Source organism: Topomyia yanbarensis, chromosome 2 (assembly GCF_030247195.1).
Source record: "Topomyia yanbarensis strain Yona2022 chromosome 2, ASM3024719v1, whole genome shotgun sequence".
NCBI lineage: Eukaryota > Metazoa > Arthropoda > Insecta > Diptera > Culicidae > Topomyia > Topomyia yanbarensis.
The window spans coordinates 305,765,603-305,791,489 of record NC_080671.1 but is presented as its reverse complement, the minus strand read 5'-3'; the positions used below and the strand labels follow the sequence as shown (position 1 = coordinate 305,791,489).

The 25,887-nt window shown below is 40.9% G+C and overlaps 3 protein-coding genes across 3 annotated transcripts; 2 read left to right on the top strand and 1 right to left on the bottom strand.

Annotated features, from left to right (window-relative positions):
• Positions 1 to 11,489: 11,489 nt before the first annotated feature.
• Positions 11,490 to 12,608, bottom strand: LOC131683488 (transmembrane emp24 domain-containing protein eca). The gene is made up of 4 exons (XM_058965512.1): positions 12,358 to 12,608; positions 12,166 to 12,297; positions 11,881 to 12,116; positions 11,490 to 11,814 (listed from the first exon to the last, which is right to left on the bottom strand). Exons 1-4 carry the CDS (start codon positions 12,482 to 12,484, stop codon positions 11,665 to 11,667), a joined length of 645 nt encoding a protein of 214 aa, XP_058821495.1. The 5' UTR covers positions 12,485 to 12,608; the 3' UTR covers positions 11,490 to 11,664.
• A 1,642-nt stretch (positions 12,609 to 14,250) lies between these two features.
• LOC131680512 (uncharacterized) lies at positions 14,251 to 16,744 on the top strand. The gene is made up of 3 exons (XM_058961223.1): positions 14,251 to 15,124; positions 15,437 to 16,611; positions 16,691 to 16,744. The coding sequence occupies exons 1-3, from the start codon at positions 14,251 to 14,253 to the stop codon at positions 16,742 to 16,744; spliced, it is 2,103 nt and encodes a 700-aa protein (XP_058817206.1).
• Positions 16,745 to 20,651: 3,907 nt separating this feature from the next.
• On the top strand, positions 20,652 to 21,820 carry LOC131683487 (DDRGK domain-containing protein 1). The gene is made up of 3 exons (XM_058965511.1): positions 20,652 to 20,878; positions 20,958 to 21,445; positions 21,503 to 21,820. Exons 1-3 carry the CDS (start codon positions 20,782 to 20,784, stop codon positions 21,767 to 21,769), a joined length of 852 nt encoding a protein of 283 aa, XP_058821494.1. The 5' UTR covers positions 20,652 to 20,781; the 3' UTR covers positions 21,770 to 21,820.
• The last annotated feature ends 4,067 nt before the right edge of the window (positions 21,821 to 25,887 follow it).

Below are 25,887 nucleotides of genomic sequence, written 5' to 3'. Positions count from 1 at the left end.
TGATTTTGATAATTATACGCGTTGCGATAAATGGCGCCAGGCACTAATTATATGCACAGTTTATTTCAAAGTTCATATCAATGATAATCGGATTTCTTCAACAAAAATCATAATTATGTAAATTGATTTAATCCACTCAGTAATTTATTGAATAAATTGAACAATTCTCGACAAACATATGATTACGGCCTAAAAGCCAACTGTCAAAATCCACTTTGAATGGAAATTCCAGACAAACCGTTATTAGTAGAACACAGTTCACAACAGTTTATGAAAGAGAAAACTTTTCTCTTTCGTTTACTACCAACATCTGTGATTGGCGTGTAACGGTTTGTCCGGAATTTCCATTCAAAGTGGATTTTGACAATTGGCTTTTAGGCCGAAATCATATGTTTGTCGAGAATTATTTGAAATTTTGTTTTAATTTCTGTAAAAACCTCGGTTATTTTGCTACAAAACACAACCAAAAGGCACTGGCTTAAAACTATTAACTCCTGGTTGGACTTCTATGCCACTAGTGAATTCATAAGATGCAATTATGAACTTTTCACAAAAGTGACGTTTATGAAAAATTAAATATAATTTTATAGAATCAATAACAGATCTCGTATGGGTTTCATAAGAAAAACTTATGAAATTCTTTAACGCATATATTGGAGCAGAGTCATAAGACTGTCTTATGAAATACATAATTTGAACTTCCATGGAGTGCATGCATAAAGAGTGTTGCCAAAATGTCTTCATAAGCCTGCCTATGACATTCGAAAGCGTTTGATGGCATCGTCAGAAGGCTGGTCAAGACTTGTAAAATTTTCAGGTGCTTTTTCCTCGGTGATATACCTAATTGAGCCTGTATACACGCAACCATAAAATAACCTACAGAATAAGTTCTTTTGACTTAAATTTAGGTACTTTTGAGCTGTGCGTCGCTTTCGCACTTATAGTGTTGCCAAAAACAAAACGAGAGATTCGACTCAGTCGAGGTCTTCCGTGCAGTAAGATACTTTTAACAACGTTGCTTTTAAGTTGTTTGGGGTATACTCAAAATTAGGTAAATTCAACTTAAATTTAAGTAAATTAAACTCAACGTTGAGTTATTATTTTTGCCGTAGTTAAATGGAAACTACCTTCAACACGGTTTACCTAATTTTACCTTCCTGCACGATACCACGAGATTGAGTCAAAAGTACTGAATTTTAGGTAGTTTTTCGATGGCGTGTAGCTTAGGTAACAGGTTACCGTGCGACAAATAAATTACAATTACAACTCTGATTTCGCCACCTGGGCTCCAGTTTGACGCTACAGAATGAATTTGTTTACATTTGTCGAGTTTTGATTCGAGCCAATAACATCTAACCATGACGAGGTCGACAGCGCCGTTGGTTGGGTGGTAACCCGAATAGAAATGCACAGTGACAAAACCATGATTTTCACTGTGACAGTACAGTAATTTTACAATAATTTACAGCAAGTTTTAGTGTTATGCTACAATACAAAAACAATAAACTTTAGCGTTTTTACAGTAAATTCCGATGTAAAATAGACTTTTACAGTGAAAAAGGGGGGTGGTTATGTATCTTAACATTAAAAAAATCAATTTTTCTCCATACATTTTTTTCTCAAAAACAGTAAAATTTAATGTGAATGCACTGTATCAGTTTTTTGCTGAACAGTGAAATTTATTGTTACATGAAATTTTATTGTAAATCTACTATGAGAACTTGGCATCGAACAATGTTAAAACAGTAATAACTATAATATTTATTATTTTACGATTGTTTGTAGGGTAAATGCTATTGTAAAATTCTATCCGGGAAGCGTGACCGCCACCTACCCCAGTTGGTCTGGGTTCAATCCCAGTCGAGGTCGTTGAGATTTTTCAAGGGTGAGAAAAATCTGAGGTTACGCCTTCCTTCGGAAGGGAAGTAAAGCCGTTGGTCCCCGGTCCATGAGTTGATGGGTCGATATCCAGTCCAGAGAGTGGGAGTGTCACCTCTCTGGCGTCGGTGTTTGGCCTCGTAGCGGAAATAGGCCAACGCGACATAAAGACGCTGAATCCCTCTGGATAAAGGCTCGCCAACTCTATCTTATTCTTATTATTTATCAGCTAAGAGAAGAGAAGACAATCGCGTAGCTAATTTGATCCAGTCCTAACCTCAATATTGAACCAGCTTCTGATTGGTCATTTTGCCAGTCATGAGTTCATTATATTTACAATGGGGATGGAAAACAGTGCTGCTGAATCTATTCTGGCATTCTGGCATCAACATTTCGTGCAAATTGAATAAAAGACCTGAATGACGATATAGTTACTTGTATTGTTAAGAGAGACATGAAATAATATTTAATTTAATTTTTAAATGCAGCTAGCATTGTAAATTCTTGGTAGAGGTGCGATCTTTTAGGTACAATTATTTTCGGCAATTGTAATAAACATTCAAAGGGAATCTGGCAACGATGAACGCTTGTTGTCTTCAGATTTACGGCAGGGCCAAGTCGAGAAAATTAAGAAGAGCAAGAAGCCTGTTGTCGTCTTTTCTCTTATGGCGATTTCGCTTGAACCCGAAACTGAGTCAGGTTCTAACCCCAACCGCTGTCAGTTCATACATTTTGACAGCAGTTGGGGTTAGAAACTGACTCGGTTTCGCTTCAAACGAAAACCACATTAGTTTATCAGTAATGTGGTTTTTGTTTGAGGCGAAACTGAGTCAGTTCCTAACCCCAACTGCTGTCAAAATGTATGAACTGACAGCGGTTGGGGTTAGAACCTGACTCAGTTTCAGATTCAAGCGAAATCGCCATAAGTGTCATTCCAATCGAGTACAAGACCTGTCAAAAGCCCTCAATCCGAAGAAAATCGCTTCGAATCCTTCTGGAACGAGGGCCATTGACAGGTTTTGTGCTCGATTGGAATGACACTGACAGATAAATGGTAAACAAAAAATTAACGTGTCGAGTCTTTATCCAGAGGGATTCAGTGTCGTTAGGCCGACGGAAAATAAACAGAATTGGAAGAAGAAGAACCATGACGAGAAAATATCTAACGCGTGAATGTGCACACGAAAAATGCATTCATTTGCAGTGGTTGATGCATTGTGTTGGTCGTACCGGATTGACAAACACAAAAAAGATTCAAGATAAATACCTTAATGGACGATACATCAGCTTCCGTCAACGGAACGTAACCGTTCCGTCAGGATAAGTTTAATATTTTTCTCTTGTGCCCGTTCACATGTGCCGTACGTCAAAACGTTCCGTGCCGTTGTTTGTGAATGTTTTCATTTAACTGCATGCAATCTTGACGTTCCGTACCGGTGACGAAAGCCTGATGTATCGTGTGAATCGTACTTAACTGTTAAGGTATTTCCCAGTTAAACTCATTCCGGAACCGGTTCGGATTTCTGAATGGAGTCGTTATGGATTCCAAATAAAATGCAACAACCGATTCCGACTCAGAATCGGTTGTTGCATTTGATTTGGAATCCATACTGACTCCATTCAGGATTCCAAATCAAATTCCGAATGGTTTGACCGGGCCCAGTCAAAAAGGGCAAGTTGCTGGCTAGCGGGGGGCTATTTGCCAACTCGGATGCGCTAATTCCCCTACAATTTGCTGGCAATTAGGGGGCTATTTTATATGCAACATTTGGGCGATTTGCCGCCGTCATTTTTTGCCGCTCTACCCGCCCTTAAATCGCCCCTAAATCGCTCAGGGAACGCGCCATTTAATCGCCGTTAATTGCCTGATATGAAAATTAAAAATAATAATAATTTTCGGATTCACTATCTACTCACATAAATTTATCGGTACACTAGGTAATCACCACCAGGCTATAGGAAGAATCGATGGTGAAATTCGTATTGCACACCAAAACTTACCACAATCTGACTTTCATCACAGAGAACAGACATCCATGATCGAACAAAAATATTTAAAAAACGTGTGTAAACATTTGAATTAATATACGAAAAACACTAGCGCCGCCACACCAACCTATCCCAACTATCCGTCAAATCGATTCCGGAACCGGTTCGAAATCCTGGATGGATTCAGCATGGAATCTAGCTCAAAGAAAACAACCGATAACGACTCTATCGGTTGACGCATTTGAGCTGGAATTCATGCTGGAAGCTCGAATCGGTTCCGGACTAGTTTGACTGGGTAGAGGAATAACCGCTGTCAATTCTGTCGCACTCAGCCACAAAAAAAAACATGACGACAGTAGCGCACCTGGTTTAGATATCCAAACTACCTTCGAAACCGTTGGAGATTGTACACAAGTTGAATGCTGAAGTTGGACGTCTGTTCTCTGTGCTTTCATTTAGACTCAGAGATCTTGTTCCACTATACTTACACACGATTCCACAATTTTCCACATTCGTTGGCTAAATTAAGTGCACTAAATAAACAAAATACAAGCGGGAACACGCCAATTGTTTAAAAAAAAACAATTTTAAACTTAAGCCAAACATGAACCGCCATGTTTGAAAAACGCAAAAAAACAACCAAGTCCATTTCAGCCGCCAGAAAATTTGTCGAAGTATTGAAATTGCCTTTAAATCACATTCGCAAATTGCATTTGTTCCTAGGGGCAATTAGCACAGGCGAGTTGAGTCAAACGTCAAACTTTTTAAATCGCCTGACCATTGAGTTCTTGTCGCTCAGTCTCACGAACACATCTGCAGCTTCCTGGTTGAAAACAATCCCATTTGATTTTGCCGTCTTTGTTTATTATTTTCCACCAGTGTTTGTGTCATGTGACGTGTACGTACATGAGCCGTAGAAAAGTCTTTGTTCGTCCGCATTTTGACAGGGGTTATCTTGAATCTGTTTTGTGTTTGTCAAATGTATGTCTTCTTTGTCAATCCGGTACGACCCGAGGTGTATACAGGTGTACACATTTTTTTCTATGTGTGCATCAGCTGTCACTTTTTTCGGGCAAACAAGAAGAATGAAGAAGAAAACAGAAGCACGTGGTCTCTCATATGTCTCTCTGTCAAAAAATGCGGACGAACATGGTCAGGCGATTTCGATTTAAAAAGTTTGACGTTTGACTCAACTCGCGATTTGCGAATGCGATTTAAAGGCAATTTCAATACTTGGACAAATTTTCTGGCGGCTGAAATGAACTTGGTTGTTTTTTGCGTGTTTCAAACATGGCGGTTCATGTTTGGCTTAAGTTTAAAATTGTTTTTTTTTTAAACAATAGGCGTGTTCCCCCTTGTATTTTGTTTGTTTAGTGCACTTAATTTAGCCAACGAATGTGGAAAATTGTGGAATCGTGTGTAAGTATAGTGGAACAAGATCTCTGAGTCTAAATGAAAGTCAGATTGTGGTAAGTTTTGGTGTGCAATACGAATTTCACCATCGATTCTTCCTATAGTCTGGTGGTAATTACCTATCGCTATTGGTGGTACTACAGTTGATTATGATGATAATGGTCCCACCTCATACCCCCATAAAGGTGTAAGCTGAACGATGTATCTAAAAGATAATTAATATTTTGATCCATAACAAAACCAGTTAACAAAAAGAAACGGACTGGTTCAATTTGCAGACATAGCCTTTCCTTCAAAAGAATGTAACCAGATACATTTCGAATCTTCCGCCAACAACCAGGGTCCATCAAGAAAATTTCCGTACCGGTGACGAAAGCCTGATGTATCGTGTGAATCGTACTTAACTGTTAAGGTATTTCCCAGTTAAACTCATTCCGGAACCGGTTCGGATTTCTGAATGGAGTCGTTATGGATTCCAAATAAAATGCAACAACCGATTCCGACTCAGAATCGGTTGTTGCATTTGATTTGGAATCCATACTGACTCCATTCAGGATTCCAAATCAAATTCCGAATGGTTTGACCGGGCCCAGTCAAAAAGGGCAAGTTGCTGGCTAGCGGGGGGCTATTTGCCAACTCGGATGCGCTAATTCCCCTACAATTTGCTGGCAATTAGGGGGCTATTTTATATGCAACATTTGGGCGATTTGCCGCCGTCATTTTTTGCCGCTCTACCCGCCCTTAAATCGCCCCTAAATCGCTCAGGGAACGCGCCATTTAATCGCCGTTAATTGCCTGATATGAAAATTAAAAATAATAATAATTTTCGGATTCACTATCTACTCACATAAATTTATCGGTACACTAGGTAATCACCACCAGGCTATAGGAAGAATCGATGGTGAAATTCGTATTGCACACCAAAACTTACCACAATCTGACTTTCATCACAGAGAACAGACATCCATGATCGAACAAAAATATTTAAAAAACGTGTGTAAACATTTGAATTAATATACGAAAAACACTAGCGCCGCCACACCAACCTATCCCAACTATCCGTCAAATCGATTCCGGAACCGGTTCGAAATCCTGGATGGATTCAGCATGGAATCTAGCTCAAAGAAAACAACCGATAACGACTCTATCGGTTGACGCATTTGAGCTGGAATTCATGCTGGAAGCTCGAATCGGTTCCGGACTAGTTTGACTGGGTAGAGGAATAACCGCTGTCAATTCTGTCGCACTCAGCCACAAAAAAAAACATGACAGTAGCGCACCTGGTTTAGATATCCAAACTACCTTCGAAACCGTTGGAGATTGTACACAAGTTGAATGCTGAAGTTGGACGTCTGTTCTCTGTGCTTTCATTTAGACTCAGAGATCTTGTTCCACTATACTTACACACGATTCCACAATTTTCCACATTCGTTGGCTAAATTAAGTGCACTAAACAAACAAAATACAAGCGGGAACACGCCAATTGTTTAAAAAAAACAATTTTAAACTTAAGCCAAACATGAACCGCCATGTTTGAAAAACGCAAAAAAACAACCAAGTCCATTTCAGCCGCCAGAAAATTTGTCGAAGTATTGAAATTGCCTTTAAATCACATTCGCAAATTGCATTTGTTCCTAGGGGCAATTAGCACAGGCGAGTTGAGTCAAACGTCAAACTTTTTAAATCGCCTGACCATTGAGTTCTTGTCGCTCAGTCTCACGAACACATCTGCAGCTTCCTGGTTGAAAACAATCCCATTTGATTTTGCCGTCTTTGTTTATTATTTTCCACCAGTGTTTGTGTCATGTGACGTGTACGTACATGAGCCGTAGAAAAGTCTTTGTTCGTCCGCATTTTTGACAGGGGTTATCTTGAATCTGTTTTGTGTTTGTCAAATGTATGTCTTCTTTGTCAATCCGGTACGACCCGAGGTGTATACAGGTGTACACATTTTTTTCTATGTGTGCATCAGCTGTCACTTTTTTCGGGCAAACAAGAAGAATGAAGAAGAAAATAGAAGCACGTGGTCTCTCATATGTCTCTCTGTCAAAAAATGCGGACGAACATGGTCAGGCGATTTCGATTTAAAAAGTTTGACGTTTGACTCAACTCGCGATTTGCGAATGCGATTTAAAGGCAATTTCAATACTTGGACAAATTTTCTGGCGGCTGAAATGAACTTGGTTGTTTTTTGCGTGTTTCAAACATGGCGGTTCATGTTTGGCTTAAGTTTAAAATTGTTTTTTTTTTAAACAATAGGCGTGTTCCCCCTTGTATTTTGTTTGTTTAGTGCACTTAATTTAGCCAACGAATGTGGAAAATTGTGGAATCGTGTGTAAGTATAGTGGAACAAGATCTCTGAGTCTAAATGAAAGTCAGATTGTGGTAAGTTTTGGTGTGCAATACGAATTTCACCATCGATTCTTCCTATAGTCTGGTGGTAATTACCTAGTGTACCGATAAATTTATGTGAGTAGATAGTGAATCCGAAAATAATTATTATTTTTAATTTTCATATCAGGCAATTAAGGGCGATTAAATGGCGCGTTCCCTGGGCGATTTAAGGACGGGTAGAGCGGCAAAAAAATGACGGCGGCAAATCGCCCAAATGTTGCATATAAAATAGCCCCCTAATTGCCAGCAAATTGCTGGCAAATTGTAGGGCAATTAGCGCATCCGAGTTGGCAAATAGCCCCCCGCTTGCCAGCAACTTGCCCTTTTTGACTGGGATACTTCATTCTGATTGGTTAGTGATGTAATCATTTGCTCTTTTGCGATCCCGGACGCCATAGACTTTTCTACGGCTCATGTACGTACACGGCACATGACACAAACACTACATCACTAGCTGGTGGAAAATAATAAACAAAGACGGCAAAATCAAATGGGATTGTTTTCAACCATGAAGCTGCAGAAGTGTTCGTGAGATCGGGCGACAAGAACTCAATTGGTCACTGCACAGTGACGTCATGCATTAAATGTGACAAGTGGTGGTCCTGTTGATTATATTTTGAACTTAGAGATTATTCGTATTCTCAATATGAAGCATATGAAATATATAAGGAATCGTGTTTTTAGAAGTATAAATGTTCTCTAGAGCGCTTTACAATTAAATTGTGCTATTCCCTGCTGTGCAATAATGTATATGAAAGATTTAATAACTACTTTTTCTTTTATCAATTACTTCTAGTGTTCTCTGAATCGGTAAGTAGTTTTGCGGCAAAATTTCTTGGTAATTAATGAAATTCAAATTTGTTAATTCCAAACTGTAAACAAAAGGACCAGCACTTGTCAAATTTGTGAGGTTAAGGCATTTCGTACAATGTTCAATACTTATTTTACCACGTGCTTACAAGCTTCGTTTCGATTGGTCGGTTTGTTGATTATGTGCTTCGCGGTCCTGGACCGCCATGATTAATTTCACTAGCAAAAAACCAACACACTCAAACTTGATGAATGTGAACACCTATACTATAATGCTTCTCGAGTACGACCCACACAACGCATCAAGTACCGCAAACGAATGCATTTCTCGTGTACACATTCACGAGTTCCGTGCCGACGGCGCCGATGGTTGGGTGGTAAGCGTGACCGCCACCCACCCCAGTTGGTCTGGGTTCAATCCCAGTCGAGGTCGTTGAGATTTTTCAGAGGTGAGAAAAATCTGAGGTCACGCCTTCCTTCGGAAGGGAAGTAAAGCCATTGGTTCCCGGTCCATGAGTTGATGGGTCGATATCCAGTCCAGATAGTGGGAGTGTCACCTCTCTGGCGTCGGTGTTTGGCCTCGTAGCGGAAATAGGCCGACGGAAAATAAACAAAATTGGAAGAAGAAGAAGAGTTCCGTGCCATTGGTGGGTGAACGTCTTCACAGGAACTGCATGTAACTAATTTTGAAGTGCTGTAATTTGTAATTTTATTGAGCACGATAACCTGTTAGTACAGACTTTGAATCAGGTCAAGGAAGTTACTTGGATAGCGATAAATACATAAGATACAAAATGTGATACAAGATGCTGTACCGGTGAACGATAACGGTTTACTATAATATATTTTGTACCGACTTGCACTGCCCATGATCGCATATCTGTCCCATTTGCATTTTTGAATATTTTGCTTTTATTGTCCCAATCGTCTTTATTTCAGGTCTACTTTGTGCTACATGTATAATATTGACGACTTTGTTCTACGAATCGCGAAAAAAACTACGAGTCAGTTTGTCCCATTTTAAAAATGACTGCATGTCAGTCCCATATAAATAGTGTTCGCATATCGGTCACACTCAAATTTCTAGTAATATTTCGGGAATAACAGCAAATATTCGGAATTATTCGAATTGGACATTCATGTTTACAGTTTCTAGTTCTCTTCTCCACTCTAGGACGCTAATTTTCCCTTCCTTTGCCATTTCCCTCCCTTCTTCGCTCTTCTAATTTTACAAACTAATGCAAATTCTACATAAGATCACAAGCCCATGTTTATGTGGTCTACATTGTGTTGGAAAACATTCGTCAATTACATAATGGGAATGAAATTGGTTTGAACTGTTGTTACGGCATGTAACACAGAATGGGGAGCTAAAACAAGTAACCTAGCCTTACATATTACCCTTCCGGCATTTTCACTAACGTATGCGGAATAAAATTTGGACAAAATTCAAAAGGCAATTTTTTTTGTAGAAAACCCTTTATTAAATGTTCTCTCTATATGAAAACATTTGTCAGCTTTTTAACTTAATATAGAAAAAAAAATTGAGCTCATTCGAGAAGCTTTACGACAGTTTGCAGGAACTTTTTGCAAAGGAGTCGAAAAAATTGATGTTGGCATATTTTTAATTTCTTTCTTAATTTTGATTATCATTTTTGTTAGTTTTAGGTCAAAAATTATGAGCATTTACTCATAACTTACTTTCAATCGTTCAGTGTGCATGAAGCTTAGGTGCATCGCTTTCTCCGTCAAATCGGATGGCAAGTAAAGTCTGTTGGGAGCATGCTCCCTCCGATAATGCGACACAGTGGGATTGTACGATAATATGTGACGCTTAACGGCGTCACGCTTGATTGTGTTCCGAGCATAACGACCACGCTTAGAGGAATTTGACTCCAGATTGATGCGACAATAGATTATATTCCTGAATTGAATACAATTTTCAGAACAGGCCAAATTATTATCAAAATAGATCTTACCCGCACTCTTGTGAATACCCAAGAGTGTTCAAATAAAATTTACGGCACACTGGTATTAGTTCTCCGGCCGCCATTTTTGCATTTGCACCTGTAGAGCTGCTTTGGACGGCTATCAACAGAAAAACGGGTTTTCTTCCTTCTTTGAATCGGAGTTACTTGAACCGTTTCCCATATATACGAGTACTGCTCACTAGCAGTCAGGCTCCAGAACTTTTCGTTTTCCTTGACTCTTTCGTCTTTCAACACAAATGCTCCACAGTCTTTTTTACATCCACAGTATTGCCCACCTTAGCCGCATGGCTCGTTCGCCGTTTTTTGGCAGAAAGCTCAGCTTGCAATTGTTTTTTCGTCCTTTTTTGCGTGCAAGTATTTTTCCGCGTCTCATCCTCCGAATCCGAAATATTCCGTTGGGAAGAATTAGATGTCTCGGGCTTAGTGGGAATTTCACTGCTTTGAAATCAGGAATAGTTTCGAATATTGATGAATTTGATTAAACATCTCTGTAGAACGTACCTTCCAGTGGCCTCTACAATGTAATCCTTCATCAATCCATTTCCGGGTGTTTCCTCGTCGGAAAATTGGTCGCTTTCATAGGAAGCGATTAGTTCCAAACCGGACATCTCGAAGCACACAAAAATGTAAACAACTGCACTTGTCACGTAGCAAGTCAATATTTGCATTGCAACGCAGTAAGCTATGGGACTGGTGTGTGGTCATATTCATGAAGTAGATGTAAAATGACCACATAAGAGTCCCATTAAGATTTATTCACAATAAATGCATCAAAAAGAGGTTTGTTTAAATGTAAAGTAGATAAACAAACCAATATTAATGCGTTTCAGTTGTTCGACTCGAAAATTTCAACTGCATGGGCTTCATATTTGAAAAATAGCGAAAACGCATTGCAAACTTTATCGCTCGTTTTCTCAGCTTCATGAAAATGCAAACGGGACTGATATGCGGTCATGGGCAGTGCAACGCTCGCGCAATGTACGATCATAACTTGGTTAATAATTTACAGCTGCATTCATCAACTATCAATCATTTTATTAAGCGGTTTCATTGCACATACACGCATTTTTTCACGACACACACATGGGTGTTTACTGGTTGCAAAGTTTCCTCGACAAATTTTCACGAAAAAATCCAGTAAAAAGTAAAAATGTCATACCAAATAAACCTAAAGTAGACAATTTACTAACTAGACCAGTTTCTTCGCCTCAAAAAAGCTCTTCAAATGTTTCATCTGCCATAGACCCATGGTGACGAGAACAAGTGTTTGAGCGAGTGACCACCAAAGTACGCGCTGATTTGTGCTGTCGCTGGTTTGACGGAAGCGCTCTTCGCGATACTAGATATAAAAATATATTATGAAATATTAGTTATATTGCATTGTGACATTATCATTCCGTCTCACCCGTTGATAGTTCTGCTCTTTAGTGATTTGATCCACTTGGTCCAATAGTTGTCGAATGCGCAGTTGCAATTCGGTAAGCTTTTCCTTTTGAGCCACATTAGCGTAGTCGATTGCATGCTCACCAACCTGTATGTCCAAATGTACTCGCAACTGCGAGCCGCTGAACCAAGCTGTGCTGTTTGAATACATGCAGATCACATGCTCACCGGGTGTATGCGAAGTGAAAGAAAAACGGCCTGTGAAAAAGCTTATCAATCGCAATACTAGCTATATACAATGTGTTACCTTCAGAACTGTATACCCGAGACAATATAGTTTTGTCATCTGGATCCTTTACTTCAACATGCATTCCGATACCGGGCGAGGATGGCATAAATCCACCGCTACGTGGGTCGTATAACTCCACCTTATAGTTGACTGGGAACATTACATAGAAAACGCTAGCCACTTCAAAAATCTAAACAGTATTAGCCTTACCTATAACAGTGGTTTCATCCGGAATCTCCTCAATAAAGCACTTACGTTCCGTCTCGCCGATATGAAAATACAATGCACTACTGTACTGAATTGCAAATAAGAATAATATAATACTGAACCAGTTCATTTTTCAACAAATCGTTGGTGTTTATCAAGTTCACTATACAGCTTAGTTCGCTTCACAGAAATATTTTTTCGAATGACGACACGTCAATAGATTTTGGTGCTGTTTGCTCGACTCTAAATTCGGGCATTCTATTATTGGCTCGAAACAAAACTCGTCGAAATGTCAGTTGACAATAAGTTAAGGGCTGGATGTCGTTGGCTCGAATGAAAACTTGTCGAAAGTAAACAAAGTTCATTTCATAGGGCCCATATTATTAGATTTTACACCAACCGACATAACCCAACAAAATGAGCCGGATGAACTTCGTTTGACAATTCTCGGTGGTTTGTTTACATGGGAGTTACGTGAGTGCAAATGCAACAGATGAGCACCCGTTGCACTCGAACTCACGCAACTGACAAAGTAAACAAACCACCGAGAATTGTCAAACATGAACTTCATTCATCATGAGTTCATTCGTGTCGTCATCTTGTAGAACTCAATTGGTTCGAATCACAACTCGTCGAAATGTCAATTGACGATAGGTTCATCCGGAGTGTTCATTTGTGTTTACATTTTGCTAGCGTTGCCAATTTTATTTTGTGTTCACCACCCAATGTATCTACGCCACATCGCTTTTGCGCGTGCTGTCCGACTTCGCTACCGCTCAGTCGGACTTAAACTAGGGATAGCCCCTATGTTTGAGTAAGCCAGGCAAACGAGTGGATCACAGGTTTGCTTGCTTCCGACGGCGGGTAGGTGACCGCCTCGCCCGGCGGAGCCTCAGCGGCTTTGCGCCGCTTCGGTTCCTAGGCCTCGGTTATGCGGCTAAGCCTCATCGAAATGGTACCCCTTAAACATTCTAACTAGAATTGGTTGTGTCACCGGAGCCGGAATACGACTTAGAACCAGCCAGCATTCCGGCTGAACTTAACTGGGAAGTTTAGTAAAATTTAATCTGGAAAGAAAAATTTTCTGGCAACGCTCAAGCACCCCGTTGAATTCTAACGATTTCACCACCTGGGCGCCAGGTTGACGATATGAAATGAACTTTGTTTACTTTCGACAAGTTTTGATTCGGGACAACAACATTTCATATCGTCAAACTTGCGCCTAGATGGTGAAATCGTTAGAATTAGGTTTTACACCAACCGAAATAACCTCACAAAATGAGCCGGATGAACTTTGTTTGACAATTCTCGGTGGTTTGTTTACATGAGGGTTACGTGAGTTCGAATGTAATAGATGAGCACCCGTTGCACTCGCACTCACGCAATTGACAAAGTAAACAAACCACCGAGAATTGTCAAACATGAACTTTATTCATCATAAGTTCATTCGTGTCGTCATCTTGTAGAACTTAATTCAACGGGGTGTTGGAGTGTTGCCAGAAAATTTTAATTTCCAGATTAAATTTTACTAATCTTCCAAGTTTAAGCTCAACCGGAATGCTGGCTGGTTCTAATTCGTATTCATGCTCCGGTGACACAACCGATTCTTGTTAGAATGTTGGGGTACCTTTTCGATGCGGCTCAGCCGCATAACCGAGGTCTAGCAACCGAAGCGGCGCAAAGCCGCTGAGGATCCGCCGGGCGAGGTGGCCACCGACCCGCCGTCGGAAGCAAGCGAACCTGTGATCTACTCAGTTGACAGCAAACTGTTGTTGTGAGCACACGTGTATTCACGACAACAATATCTGGAGATTTTTTTTTTTACGAAATTCCCGGACTTAGTCCGTCATACCATAACAAGTGATATTCCGATACTCGGAACCAGCAACTGCCAGGATGGCATCATCGGTTGACAAAACATTTGTCATCAACTTTAAAGTTGTACCAACCAAACTAAACTTTCCTGCAATCGCAGAATTCATTACAAAAAATCTCGCAATCGAAGCGACTCAGCTACAGCACTTGCAAGTCAGCAATGGACGTGTCTTCGTGGGAACCGACTCGGCTCAAACAGCGCAGGACATAGTACAAGAACATAACCTGAAACACCAGGTAGAACACGACGGGAAATCCTACAGCATCCCACTCTCAATGGAAGATGGATCTGTTGAGGTTAGGGTACATGATCTCCGCCCGAGCACAAGTAACAGACAGCTAGCATACCGGATGCGTGACTATGGTGAAATCATCTCAATCCGGGATGAAGTCTGGAAAGATTTCTTTCCTGGTATCCCAAATGGAGTGAGAATTATGCGCATAAAACTCACGAAACCGATACCGTCGTACGTGATGGTGGATACGACTATGACCCTCGTTACCTACAAAGGCCAAGTCGCCACATGCAAACACTGCAACCGACGAGTTCATTATGCTCAGAAGTGCTCTGAGTACGCAAAATCCTCGAAGCCAAGCGTCAGCGGTCGTTTAACCCTAGCCGAAATAGTGAAAAACGGTGACAATCGCTCAATTTCACAACAGACCTTTCGTCAGCCAAATAACGCTAGCTCCACTGGGTTAAAAAAGGGTACACCGCACCATGGATCAAACATCTCGTTGGCTGGCAGCGAGACCGCAATGATAATCGAATCATCCCAAAACGTACCCGAGAGCAGAGGACAGACACCAATAGACACAATCAGCGCCTCCCAACCTACCAGCGAAGTTAATACCGTGAACCTTACAAGCCCTTTTTTTGGCTTCCCAGACGAAAGTAATGATTTGACAATTGATAGAAACAGAACCATCACAGTAAACACAAAAAGATCGGCATCACCTCTCGAACATGACAGAAAAAAACAACGAAAAAAGACCGTCCCGGTCAGACACGAGACCAGAGCCACATCTCACTCGTTCAACTTCGCGAAACAAACAATGAGTAGGCCACCCAGCCTGAACCAGCATCGAAACAATAGCAAAACAAATATACTAGTTTTTTATTCCCCGGTAAGCAACTTGAACAGTATATGTTCAGCCGTAGAAATATTTGATACTGCCGCCCTCAGCCAATTTTTACTACTATCAGATTGCACCGCTGCTGTAGCACTTGGCTGCTACCAAGCACACAATCTCACAAATAATATGCCACCGCAAAATCCTACCGCTACTGCTACATACAACAGTTCGTCTCGTCTCTGCAAGAAGGAAAAATCGGCAAGCTACGTTCCCGTCATCGATGTAATTTTATGCAGTCAAAAATTACGAAACAACACAACAAAACTAAACCAGCAGAAATCGTCATTTTCCTCGGTAAGTTTTATGGGCAGTATGTGTCCCGCCGAAGCAAAAAATGATGCTACCGTCTTCAGTGAATTTCGACCATTCCCAGCTGCCGTCGCTGCTACTGCGTGTCGCCGATACTTGCACTGTCGTCGAAAGAAAAACATCACAATAGAATCTCCCGATACTGCAGTTATACACACCAACGACCAAACTCTGCAAACACTCACTATCCGTGATGATAAATCTACCTGCTACCCGTCTCACCAGCACAGCAACAAACTGGATTTGCAAACAGAGTTTTTGGCTGCCCTGTGTATATGTCCCGTCAGGGCATTTTTCGATACTGCCATCCTCAGCAAATTTTCACCGTTCCAAGTACTCGCCGCCGTTACTGCATCCAACAACAATTTGCACCGAAGACGAACAAAAAAAATTTACACCGTGCCATATTTCGCTGCTGCCTCTGCATCCAGAAACCCGTATCGATGCAATAACATCTTTCTTCAAGCGCCCGCTGCCCGTGAAGAAATTTCAACCAGCTACTTCTCTCACTACCATAGCAACAAACTGAATCTACAAGCTGCGCTTTTGGCGGCCCTGGTAAGCATTTTGGACAGTATATGTCCCGCTGAAGCAATCTATGATACTGCCACCCTCAGCAAGTTTCCACCATTCCCAGCTCTTTCCGCTACGGCTGTGCCATTCATAATCTACACATTTCGTCGACGCGACAGTAAAAAAATGATGGAAGCACCAGTTGTCTGTGAACCAACTTACGTCACCACTGCCTCGCCCAGAAACTTCTCGTCCCGTCGGAAAATCAACAAAAAATGCAAAATACAATACACCGTTGTCGCTATTACATCCATTAGCTATTCATCTCGTCGGTACACCAATAAAATGGTTCTGCATGCGCTCACCGACTTCGGTGAAACTTTGAATCAAACGGATCTGCCAGCACCGCCTTCAGTCTCCTCGGTAAGCATTTTGGACAGTATATGTCCTGCCGAAGCAATCTATGATACTGCCATCCTCAACATGATTTCACCCTTCCCAGCTCTCGCTGCTACTGTCGTCTCCACAAGCTGCTATGCTGGTATCCCTGCTGTGATACGTCTCAACTGGTCAATCATGTCAACGTACAGATTTTTCCACAACAGAAATGGCTGATATGAGGAGCTACAAGATTGCTACAATCAACATGAACGCAGTGACAAATGGGACAAAGCTCGATGCCCTGAATTCTTTCATCCGATCCGCTGAACTTGACATCATATTCCTGCAAGAAGTGGCAACGACACATCTCAACATACCAGGCTTCATCATAGAGTACAACGTAGACGAGCACAAAAGAGGAACAGCGATTGCAGCACGAAGTTTTCTCACCTTCTCCCATATTGACAGAAGCATGGATTCAAGGTTAATCAGTGCACGTATCAATGGCGTAACTTTCATTAATGTGTACGCAGCTTCGGGAACTCAAAATCGTAACGCAAGGGAAAATTTCTACAACACAGTTTTACCATACTACTTCTATAATGCTACGGACACTGTTATCATTGGTGGTGATTTCAATTCAGTTGTAAACCAAAAAGACGCTACTGGTTCAAACGCGCATAGTCCAATGCTGAAACGATTCATGACTGCCGCAGGCGTGGACGACAGCTGGGAGCTTCTAAACCGCCAACATGTCGAATTCTCCTTTATCAGACCCGACTCTGCCTCTAGGATTGATAGGATTCTTGTTACACCGAACATGCGAGAATGGATTCGAACCGCAAATTTTGCTGCAACGGCTTTTTCAGACCACAAAGCATACATAATTCGCACTGTTCTTCCAACACTTGGAAATCCGCCTGGTAGGGGAATATGGCGTATGCATCCAAGCTTGGTTGATGATCCAGTGGTCATAGAGGAACTACACGTAAAATGGGGGTACTGGACAAGACATAGACGTAATTATCGTACTTGGATAGACTGGTGGATTCAATTCGTGAAACCTAAACTGATCTCCTTCCTTAAATGGAAATCGTCCATTAAAAGGCGATCGTTCCATGATACGATGGAATTGTACTACGCCATACTTCGTTCAGCCTATGATCGTTATTATGGCGATCCCCGTCAACTGCAAACAATTAATCACATTAAAGGACGGATGCTCTCTTTACAGCGTAGCTATGCACATAGCACGCGGTGTTGGAACGAAATATACATAGCAGGAGAAAGCACATCAATCTTTCACATAGCAAACCAGAAGAGCCGACGGACCGAAACCTCGATTAATATACTGCAGAATGGAGATGATACATTACGAGAGCCGAATGCGATACATCAGAGTGTGCAAAAATACTTTGCTAGCTTGTACTCTTCCACGCACCCGATCGAGAACAACGACTTCAACCCAACACAGCGCATCCCGAACGAAAATGAAGACAATCAGCGATTAATGAATGAAATTTCTTCAGGCGAGGTTCTACAGGCAATCAAATCGAGCAGCTCACGGAAATCACCCGGCAATGATGGCTTGCCAAAGGAGTTTTACCTAAAGGCATGGCAAGTAATCGAGAGGGAGTTTACTTTTGTCATCAACGAAGCAATATCCTCCAATGCTCCAAAAGAATTCTTCGATGGCGTGCTTGTGCTTGTTAGAAAGAAAAAGGGCGATAACAGCGTTAAAGCTTTTAGACCGATTTCGCTCCTTAATGTTGACTACAAAATTTTCGCTAGAATAATTAAAAACAGAATATGTCCCTTGCTCCCCTTGGTGCTATCAAAACATCAAAAGTGCTCCAATGGAAAGCGTAACATATTTGAAGCCACCGCTCGAATACTTGACCGAATTTGTGAGCTGAAAACGAGGCGTGGGAATGCACTGCTTGTTGCTTTTGATTTTGACCATGCTTTTGATAGGGTGGAATACAACTTCCTGGCAAGCACCATGGAAAAAATGAATTTTAATCCTGAATTGGTCAACCTTCTAATGTACTGTATGAACAACAGCTTTTCAAGGGCGCTTATAAACGGAAAACTGGGGAATGAAATTAAAATAGAGAGATCGGTACGACAAGGGGATCCACTATCAATGCTTTTGTTTGTAATTTATTTGCAACCACTACTTGATAAATTGCACAGAGAATTTCCGCATGCTGTTTTGAACGCCTACGCTGATGACATTTCTATGTTTCTCGACAGCAACAATCAGATACGAGTTGTTCTAAACACCTTTGAAGCATTCGCGGTTGTTTCAGGGGCAAGACTTAACACCCAGAAAACTAAAGCCATAAGAATCGGATTGATAAACTTGACACCACAAAATGAGTGGTTGCAGATACAAAACACAGTGAAAATCCTCGGAGTACATTTTGCTGAAGATTTTTCCGACACAGTTGACTGCAATTGGGCTGCGGTGTTACGAGGTTTCCAAACGTGTATGTGGATGAACAACGTCCGAAATCTGAACCTCGTACAAAAAATCATTTTGATTAACACCTACGTAACATCGAAGCTATGGTACACAGCATCAGTAATTCCCCTTCCCAACAAGCATAGTGGAAAGTTTATCTCTAGAATTGGATCCTTTCTCTGGTATGGAAAAAGATGGACCAGGATAGCTTTCGAAACGCTGATACTCCCCAAAGACAGGGGAGGTCTAAATCTACATTCACCGCCTATCAAAGCCAAGGCTTTGCTGACAAATCGAATGATACAAATCGCTTCAGATCTTCCTTTTCTTTGGAGTTTCTTGGAACACAACGCTAACCCCCCAAATCTATTGGCCATACCCCGAAAATACGAACACATTCGAACAGTGGTGAAAGAATCTGCTTTTTTAACTGATGAAATCGCCAGAACGCCAAGCTCCAGTATAATATACAGCAGCTTCCTAAAACAACTGAAGGAACCGAAAATAGTGAGGGAAAACCCACTACGCGACTGGAAGAAAGTATTTAAAAACATTCACTCCAAACTGCTAAACTCGGATCAACGATCTGCGTGGTATTCAGTTGTTCATCGCAAGCTAATTACAAACGAGCTACTCCACAAAATGAATAGACGAGCCGACGCCGACTGCAGTATTTGTCCTGATCAAACGGATAGCATCGAGCATCATCTCCTTCAATGTAGCGAAAACAAAACCATTTGGGTATACCAACGGAACGTCTTCGTAACGTTTGATCGACGGCTAATGCAACTACAACCTGAGGATTGGATCTACCCAGTCCTCCAACACCAATCCAGACGGACACGCCAGCTGATACTAAAGGGTTTCTCCCAGATGTTATGCTACATGACCAGTGTACCAACGAACCAAAAAACAGTAGAAGGATATAAATTTTATTTGCAATGTAACTAAATAAGTAGTAATAAGAGACTGGACAATAAATTTTTACAAAAAAAATCTACTCGTTTGCCCGGCTTATTAAAATATAGGGGCTATCCCTAGTTTAAGTCCGACTGAGCGGTAGCGAAGTCGGACAGCACGCGCAAAAGCGATGTGGCGTAGCCACATTGGGTGGTGGACACAAAATAAAATTGGCAACGCTAGCAAAATGTAAACACAAATGAACACTCCGGATGAACCTATCGTCAATTGACATTTCGACGAGTTTTGATTCGAGCCAATAATATGGGCCCGCCCTAGGTTCGTCAATTGACATTTCGACGACTTTTGATTCGAGCTCCTCAGTCTTCCACACGGAAACGAAAGACTACTTAAAATTGAGTTCCTTTGACTCAATCTCGTGGTATCGTGGGGGAACCTAAAATTAGGTAAACCGTGTTGAAGGTAGTTTCCATTTAACCACGGCAAAAATTACAACTCATTGATAGGTTTTTTATACTCAAATTTAAGTTGAAAGTACCTAATTTTGAGTTCACCCCAAACAACTCAAAAGTACCTTCCTCCACGGAAGACCTCGACTGAGTCGAATCTCTCTTTTTGTTTTTGACAACACTAATAAGTGCGAAAGCGACGCACAACTCAAAAGTAAGTTAAAAGAACTTATTCTGCAGGTTGTTTTATTTAACCGTGCACTCGTGGCACTAATATGAACTTTGTTTACATTCGACGTCGCAGCATTTTAATAAAACTTCGAGTTTTGGCGATATTGAATAAGTGAATATTGTCTCCTTGATTTGCTTTATAATATGGACTTGTTGCTGCTCGCTGGAATAGCGATTGCGTTATTGATCGTTCTTCTAACATTGTATTATTTCTCCCAGGATAAGGCATCTAAAGTAGCAGGTAAATACTCATTGATACAAATAAAATGAAAATATCAAATTTTAAGCATTAACTATTTAATGCATTGCCATTAAATTAGATCATGTCCGTCGAGAAGATGAGGCCAACGTGCCGCGTCGTGTTCAGGTGGTTCGTAATCAACGCAACCGAGCTCGCGTTGCAGCTGTAGCACGACCTGCTGCCGAGGAAGATGCTTCCGATGGTGACGAAATTCCTCATGCAGCTCCAGATTTAGGCAATGAAAAGATGGGGGCAAAAAAACGAGCAAAACTGGAAGCTAAAGCCGAGAAAAAAGCTCAACGAGAGCAAGAACTCAAAATGCGGGAGGAGCAAAAGAAAAAAGATGCCCTTGCTGAGGAAAGTCGGCTACGTCTAGAAGAGAAAGAGCTTGAAGAAGAAAAAAGGAAACAAGAAGCTGAACAAAAGGCAAGAGAGGAACAAGAAAGAAAGGAATATGAAGAATATCTTCAGATGAAGGAAGGATTCAGCGTTGAAGAGGAAGGATTTGACCAGGAAGAAGAAGACGATAAACAAAGTATGCTTCAAGAGTTTATTAAATACATAAAGGTACCAACATGGGTTCCTAGATACTTATAACTTACTTATAGCTATTCTAATTTGCAGGACAATAAAGTAATAGTTCTCGAAGACTTGGCCGTTCATTTTAAGTTGAAAACACAAGCGGTCATTGATAGAATTTATGAATTGCAGAAAGAATGTCGTCTTAGTGGTGTCTTCGACGACAGGGGGAAATTCATCTATATATCGGAAAAGGAACTTATTTTAGTTGCTAAGTTTATTAAACAGCGCGGTCGAGTTTCGATAACCGAACTTGCTGAAAATAGTTGTAATTTAATAAATCTTACTCCAGTTGCGGTAGATGATGTATAAAATGAGTAAGTTATGGTTCAATGTTTTGTGAATACATATGTTTATTATTTATTGTTTATTATTAATCGTACGATAGCCTGTCAGTTTAGTACTATAAATCAGGTCAAGGAATTATTTTAAATAGAAGTTATACATAGGAAGATTAATTTAACAACAATAGTACATACTGTCTTAGTTTTGTGCTAGTTTGATTTAAGTGCTAGTTTGAAGGAGGACAGTGTTGGCTTGACTTTGATATCGGTGGGTAGCCTGTTCCACAGCGGAACTCCGTATATCAGTAGGCTCTTTTTTCTGCTGGATGAGTGTTGCGGAATCAGGAACGTTCTTGTACGTTCCATCAGCCCTCGCTGGAGATGTTGCATGATGTATTGTGGAAGTTTATCGTCCCACGCCTGGCGAAAAAAACAGCATATTCGGTGACGGTAGTTGTCGGGAAGATCATGGCCGAAAATCGCGTTTCGCACGTTGGCTGTTGTTTCGAATCTTATTTTAAAGACAAATCTAATCGACGATTTAAAGCATCTGTGCAGTCTTTCTTTATGCTCTGTCGAGAGGCCAGGATAGTACACTATGTCACAGTAAGTGAATACGGGCATTACTACCGCTTGGACTAGTTTGAGACGTACTTGAAGAGGCAGTACTGGTGCAAATCGTCTGAATGTGCGTAGAATGTTGTATGCTCGCATTGTCGCTTCGTTTATTTGGTCAGTCCACTTAAGGTTGTTGTCCATTAGCAGCCCTAGGTTGACAACTTTATCACTCACTGCAACAATCTCTCCGCAGAACATAATGTCAGCTGTAGGAACAATATACCCTGTCTTACAGAAAACGATGGCTTGAGTTTTCTTGGGATTGGGAAAAAGGTTGTTTTCGGCTGCCCAGCGCTCAACAGAGTACAGGTATTCGTTGATTCTGTGTACCAGCATGTTAACATCAGCTATTGGTCCGGAGATGTAGACTTGTAGATCGTCGGCATATAGGTGATATTCACATCTGAGAGTGCGGGGTAAGCTGTTTATGAATAAACTGAACAGTAACGCACTAAGGCATGATCCTTGTGGGGTTCCGTCCACAAGAAACTTCTCCGTGGAAACCTCTTCGCCGAGCTTAACCACTTGGCTCCTGTTTTGCAAGAAGGATCTAATCAGTTGAGCAGCCGATTCATCGAAGCCGAATTCAGTTTGGAGCTTTTGCTGCAGCTTTATGTGTCGAACGATTCTGTCACGTTCGCCCGAATGACATTCGCCCGAAAGCCATTTACCCGAAGGACATTTGCCCGAATGTCACATAAACCCGAATGTCATTCACCCGAATGCCACGAACACCCGAAAGACATTCGCCCGAATGCAACATAAACCCGAATGCCATTCGCCCGAATTCCATATACCCGAAAAACATCGAAATGTTAATCGAAAAAAATTAATTTTTTAAGATGAAATACAAATCTTATTACATTTGATGCTATGAAGAAATTAACACTAAAGCTACACACATAATTTAAATTACTGGGTACAGTAAAATTTTGCTGGGGTTCGGTAATCAATTCAGTAAAACAATTTGCTACCGAACTCTCCGCAATCCGTTCTATCCAAACGTCAAAAAACACTGGTCAGTCAGCAGTTTCCTCTGAAAATGGCGACTTGACAGATGATTTGCTGTACCTGTTTTGTAAGTTTTTGACGAGGTTCGGTAAGATTGGTACAATTTTGCTGAACAATCAGTCAGTATTTTACTGGATAATGTTTATGTACCGAAAAAAAATTAAAGGGTTGTGTACAAGACACGACTACAATGACATTAAAAATGCGACCATATTATTCGTGGAAAACAAATCGGCAACTTCAGTTGCCAAAGAAACGATCGAAGCATTTTTCCGTCAATGTCACTTTTCTGATTCAAATTTTTGTAGGTATTTTCTTGCTTCCATCCAATTGGTCAGTTTATTTGTTTTATCGCACATTTTTCGGATAATATTATAGAAGATAACTAACCCGATAAGAGGGAAGTTATTTACCAAAGCACGAAATGGAAATTTCATTTGTAATTCTTCTGAGAACGATTTTGTGGTCCTAATAAGGACCGTTTGTTGTTAATATTATTTCGCCGTTTCCTTTCCAACAACAATGCGACTTCTGTACACGTCTAATGATAGAGGTAATTTTGAGAGCGCCTTTGTTGCTGCTAACGGGGAGCGTTCCTTCCAGGAACTAACGAAGCGGACGCCGGCGATAAACGAACTGATTTCAACGATGATCAAATGCAAACTGAAAACATTTTCCTACAGACAATCCATTTTACGTATCTCAGATGTGGCTCATCGCCAAAAAGGCGGTGCTAACGAGTAAGCCACCAATCAAAGCACGGCTAATTAATGCTTTTACAAAATTATTTCTATCAAAATTTACGGTAATCGTATCCTCTACGGAATCTGCTACACAATTGTTATGATTATTTCCCAAATCACGCAAGAATCTGTTTGTTCCGTACAGTACAGCGGCAATTATTGGCCGTTTGTTTATGAGAATCGTTTAGGTACGTACGTCCGTACACTACTCGTCGACCATCAAGTATCGAATGATGAGGCAAAAAGGAAATTCAGCACATATATTTATAACTTTTGTTTTGTTTGATTTTTTTTTTTTATTCATTTCGTTTATTTGATAGGCACAAATGCGTTAGCTTGGCGGTGCCAAATGCTTTTGTTTTTACATTTTGGATATCTTAAAACTAGGAGGTTACAATGTTGAAATATTTTTTTTTTACAAAGGAAAAGAAAGTTTACAGCTATCTTAAGACTAGAAATAAGATTCAATATACAAAAGAGGGCCAAAAGATTTTTTTATGAAAAAATTTAAAACAAGGGATTCACTTTGATATACAAGAGGGGGAGTAATAGTATTTTACGAAATATTTTACGGTTATCTTAAAACTAACAATATAGTTTAGTACACAAAAGGGGGAACAAATATTTATGAGAAATTTCACAGAAATCTTAAAACTAGGGATTCAATTCTATTTACAAGATGGAGGACAAGAGTTTCAATAAAGAGTAAAAATTATAGCTATCTTAAAACTAGGAATACAGAATACTAATTTGAATTTTTTAACTAAAACTTATGCTTGGTCAAGATATTCAAAGGGTGGCTTATTTCCGCATCAGTGTAGCAGCAGTTGTATCAAGGACAGGGGAGAGACAGGGAAAGAAGAGCAAAACTTGCAACTTTCGCTCGAACGGCGGGGGGGGGGGGAGGGAGATCAGCGTATCAAATTTGCGCCTCAGTCTAGTAAGTCGTCGAGTACCGGATTGGCGGATGGTATTCTTCGGACCCGCGGGGAATCCTTCAAAAGTCATCGGACCTCGAGTCGCTCTCGCTTCAGTTTCCTTCTATGCAGGCGTAGTGGTAAGGGCGATGGTGGTTACATAGTGGCACTCTGGAGCTGATCGGTTCCACAAGGCAGGAGGAAACTCTAAAAACGAGAAATAAAAGAGAGGGGCTAAATTGGGATATTTATCGTTTTTATGAAGGTATAAATAAGGGACATATAGGGGAAATCACGAGTTGCCAGCATATCTCGGACTGGTACATTGGGTGGTCTACCTCGGGCCCGAAGGGATTCCTTTAACTGAGACCTGGCGTCACAATACCCGGCGCACACCCAGACAACGTGTTCGATGTCGTGATAGCCCTCGTCACAAGCGCACAGACTACTCTCCGCAAGCCCAATACGCCGCAAATGCGCATCCATGGTGTAGTGATTGGACATAAGTCGGGACATTACACGAATAAAATCCCGACCCACATCCATCCCCCCGAACCAAGGCTTCGTTGATACCTTTGGGATAATCGAATGTAGCCATCGTCCAAGTTCCCCATTGCTCCACGAGGTTTGCCAACTGTTGAGCGTCCTCTGACGACAAATACTAAAAAATTCATTGAAGCAGATTGGTCTTTCGTATATGTCACCATTTAATGCGCCCACCTTTGCTAATGAGTCGGCCTTTTCATTGCCCGGGATAGAACAATGAGAGGGGACCCAAACAAAGGTAATCTGATAAGATTTTTCAGATAACGTACACAAGGACTCCTGTATCTTCCCCAGAAAATACGGTAATTGCT

What these genes read in the sequence shown, in the direction of transcription:
- LOC131683488 (XM_058965512.1), bottom strand. Translation starts at nt 12,484, where the DNA reads ATGAACTGGTTCAGTATTATATTATTCTTATTTGCAATTCAGTACAGT. An exon ending in GGATGAAACCACTGTTATAG is followed by an intron (nt 12,298 to 12,357) that starts GTAAGGCTAATA and finishes TAATGTTCCCAG; the next exon opens with TCAACTATAAGGTGGAGTTA. An exon ending in AAGAGCAGAACTATCAACGG is followed by an intron (nt 11,815 to 11,880) that starts GTGAGACGGAAT and finishes TTTTATATCTAG; the next exon opens with TATCGCGAAGAGCGCTTCCG.
- LOC131680512 (XM_058961223.1), top strand. Translation starts at nt 14,251, where the DNA reads ATGGCATCATCGGTTGACAAAACATTTGTCATCAACTTTAAAGTTGTA. An exon ending in TTTTGGCTTCCCAGACGAAA is followed by an intron (nt 15,125 to 15,436) that starts GTAATGATTTGA and finishes TACTACTATCAG; the next exon opens with ATTGCACCGCTGCTGTAGCA. An exon ending in CACCGCCTTCAGTCTCCTCG is followed by an intron (nt 16,612 to 16,690) that starts GTAAGCATTTTG and finishes CACCCTTCCCAG; the next exon opens with CTCTCGCTGCTACTGTCGTC.
- LOC131683487 (XM_058965511.1), top strand. Translation starts at nt 20,782, where the DNA reads ATGGACTTGTTGCTGCTCGCTGGAATAGCGATTGCGTTATTGATCGTT. An exon ending in TAAGGCATCTAAAGTAGCAG is followed by an intron (nt 20,879 to 20,957) that starts GTAAATACTCAT and finishes CCATTAAATTAG; the next exon opens with ATCATGTCCGTCGAGAAGAT. An exon ending in AGTTTATTAAATACATAAAG is followed by an intron (nt 21,446 to 21,502) that starts GTACCAACATGG and finishes TCTAATTTGCAG; the next exon opens with GACAATAAAGTAATAGTTCT.